The sequence below is a fragment of the Pollicipes pollicipes genome, unplaced genomic scaffold (genome assembly GCF_011947565.3).
Source record: "Pollicipes pollicipes isolate AB1234 unplaced genomic scaffold, Ppol_2.1 Scaffold_7231;HRSCAF=8579_pilon_pilon_pilon, whole genome shotgun sequence".
NCBI classification, from domain to species: domain Eukaryota; kingdom Metazoa; phylum Arthropoda; class Thecostraca; order Pollicipedomorpha; family Pollicipedidae; genus Pollicipes; species Pollicipes pollicipes.
This window is the reverse complement of record NW_023597034.1, coordinates 25,141,533-25,146,316: the sequence shown is the minus strand read 5'-3', so window position 1 is coordinate 25,146,316 and position 4,784 is coordinate 25,141,533. Positions and strand designations below refer to the sequence as shown.

At 52.3% G+C, this 4,784-nt stretch overlaps 1 protein-coding gene across 1 annotated transcript; it reads right to left on the bottom strand.

The window, feature by feature from the left end:
- Nucleotides 1-1,122: 1,122 nt before the first annotated feature.
- LOC119110533 (cytochrome P450 3A9-like) lies at nucleotides 1,123-2,886 on the bottom strand. The gene has a single exon (XM_037234399.1). The coding sequence runs from the start codon at nucleotides 2,759-2,761 to the stop codon at nucleotides 1,472-1,474; it is 1,290 nt and encodes a 429-aa protein (XP_037090294.1). The 5' UTR covers nucleotides 2,762-2,886; the 3' UTR covers nucleotides 1,123-1,471.
- Between the last annotated feature and the right edge of the window lie 1,898 nt (nucleotides 2,887-4,784).

Below are 4,784 nucleotides of genomic sequence, written 5' to 3'. Positions count from 1 at the left end.
GGCTCATCTGTTAACCTGTTTATGTACACTCTGTCGGTCGGGGCTCTCGAAAACGGGTCCAGGGTGCTTTCCATTTGAATGGAGGGCCCTGCACACTTGTCGGGGCTCCATCTGTTAACCTGCTCCGGCACACTGAATTGTTTAGGGGCCCGGCACATTGGGTATTTTAATGTGGGGACCTACGCTCTTGTCAAGATTGAGGCAATCCACTGATGCACCATTTCCATGAAACTTAGCCACCCTAATGAGCTTCAGACAGGTGAGATATGTTCACTGCGCCGCAACACAGTGACAAGTCTTGCCGAACATTTGACAGATTCCATGACAAAAAAGCATGTGACAGATGACATGGCGCGGACCAGCCCCATACAGAGAGACAGGATAGTAGGTGTGGAAAAAATAAGCCCATGCGAAGAGCTCAAGCACTTGGCGGTGTGAAATAGTGGCGTAATTAGTAGCGGGACGAAAAATAGCATTGCATTTCCATCCCACCGTCGATATAATGAGCTGCCAGGCCCGACTTTGATTCGCGGCAATGCTCAGCACCTTCACAGAGGGACATGGCGAAATGCGCAAGCCCGATAACATAATGTTAGAGCTGCATGTCACTTTTGTGGAAGATTTGGTGCCGTAGACGGTAAAATAGGTCTCGTGGAGATTTATTTTGAGGCTGTGTACGGGCACCACTTTTTTAAGTGTATGACAGAATTTTTGCCACAGGTCTTCAGAGGAATAAGCTGATGAAATCTGGATGGACGCCTTCCTGCCAGGGTGAGAGGTAGGCGACGCTACATAACCTCAGCAGCTGAGTGTGTCGTAAAGCCCCAGTGACATGACATGACGCCTTCCAGGAGTTGGGTGTCGTCAACAATGAATAGGAGATGTCCGTTGGGGAAGGAAATGAGGGGGATGAGGATGACGATACGGAATAGGGTAGTTCCGACCATGGGGCTCTGGGCGACGCTTGAGGTCAATGGAAGATCGGGTCAGAGCCGGCCGCCACCACCTGCTTACGGTCTCGCAGGTAGTTGCGAAATTTGTCCGAAGACATGCCGCGCCATTGTAGCCTGTTCAGGAAGACATCATGAGCGACGCCTACTCTCATCCATACCTGCAAAGCTCTGCTCGCCCATCTATTCATCCCGATATCCATTCAGCGCTCCCATGCTGTCACCCCCACTCGTTTCCAGCTCTCTCTTCCGTCACCTTGCCCTCGCCCCAATCCCCTTTCTCTTCGTCATCCCTCCCTCAACGAAATTCATGCACACACTCTCCCATCAACCCCTTCCCTTATTCATCACTACCGCTTACTTCTTTCTCCCTCCCCCTCCACACCTCCCTCCTGTCCGCCCTGACATCTTTCACCACTTTCTCACCGCCCCATCAACCCTCCACATCCCTTCCTCCCCGCAGATTTTACTTCCCGTTCTACCACCTTCCTTCATCATTCCACCCATACATCTCCCGCGGCCTAATCACCCTGCGGCCGTCGCAGTTCGACCCGCAGGTTGATCTGGCCGGAGGCGGGCGCAAGAGACGGCGGCACAATGGCTGCCACCAGCGGCTCGCTGGTCGGCAGCAGACGGTACCGGTGCAGCATGTGACACAGCGCCAGCTTGATCTCCATCAGGGCGAACCGCTTGCCGATGCAGTGGCGCGGCCCGGCGCCGAACGGCATGTAGCTGCAGGGCGCGATATGCGGCTTGTTTTCGGCGCTGAATCGCTCCGGGTCGAAGCGCTCCGGGTCGCGCCACAGATCCGGGTCGTAGTGCATGCAGATTGGTACCGCGGCCACGAAGGTGTTACGGGGCATGTGTATCCCCTGTACTTCCGTCGCGGCGCTCACCTGTCGGCCGAACAGTCCCGGGACGGGCGGATAGAGACGCAGTGACTCCTGAATCACCATATCCAGGTAGGGCAGGCCAGAAACAGTTTCGTAGTCGAGCCCGTCGCTGGCCGGCACTTTAGCCACGATCTCGTCGTACAGGCGACTCTGCACGGCCTGGTGACGCGCCAACAGGTAAGACGTGAAGGCTAAAGCCGTACTCGTCGTCTCATAACCGGCCGCGACGAAAACGAACGCGTTTGAGAGCAGCTCTTCTTCCGTGATTGCTTGGCGGCTGCTGTCGGCACGCTGCGATTCCAGGAGTAGCTGCAGAGCGTCGGCGACCGTCGCATCGCTCCGTAGGCGGTGCTGGATGACGCCGCGGAGCCAGCGCTGCAGCTGCTGTTCCGTGTGGTATATGCGAGAGGTCGGACCGAAGGTGCGTAGCAAGGGCAGCAGCAGGCGCGTCAGCGGCTGGAGGCCGCGCAGGATGTACATCAGCGGTACGGAGTCGAGAAGTGTCGTCACCATGACCATCAGCGGGTCGTGCTGGTCCGTCTGGCAGTGCACGTCCATGGCCAGAGCGCACTTGCCGATCACTTCCATCGTCAGGCGGCGGAAGGCATCGTATACGTCGGTCGGCTGGCCTTTGAGTCTGTTGCTCTCCAGTACGTCTAGAAATGTTTGGATGGACCTGTTTATAGCCGGCGACATTCCCTTCAGCTTGTTGGTAGTAAAGGCCGGGTTGAGCACGCGGCGGACGTGCTTCCAGCGCTCGCCCCTCAGCGTAAGCAGGCTGTGGTCAGGGAGTGTGAGTAAAGGGCTTTTATTGTCCGGCCGGTCTGGGAACGTGTCAGTTCGCTTGATGAACACCTCGTGCACCAGGTCTGGGTCTGTGGTGCAAAAGGTGGGCTTCGTGCCGATGTACAGTACCATCGTCTTGCCCCGGCTTCCATGCTGCACTCCGTATTCATCGAACAGACGTTGAAATTCCGACCAACCGGTGGGACCTAGCAGTTGGGCAGTATGTCCGTGGAAGAAGCTGAATGGTGGCACTTTGTGTCCCAGTCTCTGGAGTGTTTGAAGCTTGTACACCCGCCGTCTGCGAATCCAAAACACAGGTTAAGCACGTAAAGAAACGACATGCGTCATGCCTCCCACCACTCACAACCAATGAGTATGCATTGGACCATCGGGTGGCATATGAGTCCTCCATCGCCACATGCTAGTCATCAGCAATGTAGAAACACGGTAATCACTGTATACTCTCGGTGATGGCCTGCTGCGAGTATTTGAAGGCTATATTTTGATGTAATGACGAACGATTCGACCCCAGAGTGATTGGATTGAATGTTTGACATGATGTAGAATGCGTAGAGACGTACGACCCGACCTTGGGTCAGTGTATTCGTTATGGCGTCTCATGGCCAGTGAAAAACGGTAAATTTTGCAGCTTCGGGCGTTTTGGAGGAGGTTGAACAAATTATTGTGAAATTTGGCAATATTTTAGGGGGATACTGGCGGCCGCGAACTGAGCTTTCCATGTGTGTAAATGCATTGGTCCCAGCTTGCGCGATCTGGACATCAGCGTGTTACATTAGAAACAGTCTTCAAAAGACGCGGCACCGGTCGCTTCACGGTCGATTGCTTCTAACATTTTCGGTCTGGTAGCGTTGGGCTTGCTGGATAATCTGCGGAGAGTACGCACATCTGCACGGCGCAGTTGATTTCAAGTCTTTATGTGCTCGGGTTGTCGAGCTTCAAAACACTTCAAAACTGTCGAATTGGATGTTAGCGTGTGACCACTCTTGCGCGGCCGGGCGTATCGGTTCGCACTTTTGACTATACGGTTTGCTCGATGTTTTCCAAGCCGAAATGAGTTGATCTATTTTCGCTGCAACCATCCGTTCCCGAGTTGTGAACACAAATTCGATACGCTGTCTGGCGATTTTTGGAAAGTTGTGGCTTTCGTGTATCTGTATTAAAGAGAGCATGCCGCTTTCTTTGCACTTTCCACTACTTCTAAAATCAGACGCATCTGATTTGATTGGTATTACCAGATGTTTCGAAATCCCTTTCAATAGCTCAGAATTGCCATCTAATGTAGCCGCTCCTACGGAGAGATATCTCATAGAACTCCCTGCTCACCACTATGAAAGGAAGACATTTGATTTGCCTTGCTTTTTCAAAGTGTGTTCTGTATTGTTTGAAACACACTTATTTGTCAAAATGATTGTGTAATAAGCAGACATGTGCCTGGTTCCTAATATTGGTTCCTGGTTCCCACTGGTTCTTTCGACAAAACAAGATGCTGGATCCTGGTTCTCACTGGTTCTTTCGACAAAACGAGATGCTGGATCCTGGTTCCCACTGGATTTTTCGACAAAACAAGATGCTGGATCTTGGTTCCCACTGGTTCTCTTGGTGTAGCAAGACCCTGAATCCCGGTTCCCACTGGATTTTTTGACAAAGTAAAACCCTGGATCTTGATTCCCATTGCTTCTTTTGACAAAACAATACCCTGGATCTTGGTTCTCACCAGTTCTTTCAACTAAACAGGACCCGGGATCCTGGTTCTCCCTGGTTCTTTCGTCCTCTTGCAACCCATCGTCCCGTTGGCGTCGAGGATCAAATTTCATGTATTCTTGTTACCTTGGCACCGTACCTTTTTATGGTTCTTGATGCTGCTTGATGCGCAGAAATGTTGTGACCGCGCGCAGCAATGGCGCCGGGGTCGTGGGTGCTGTGTGTTTGCATCGGTCGGATGTTCGGTATCGTAGTTAGTTAAGTTCCAAGGTAAGAGTATAGATGGCCTGTTTTACGATGAATTATGATATGTTCTGCCGTAAAAACAACGATTGGTGTACCATACTCTTTTGTAACATGAGGTAGGAATGTACACCCTGACCTTTATGGTTGCTGCGTGATTCCACTGGAAATTTTGTGCTATTCTCGTGTT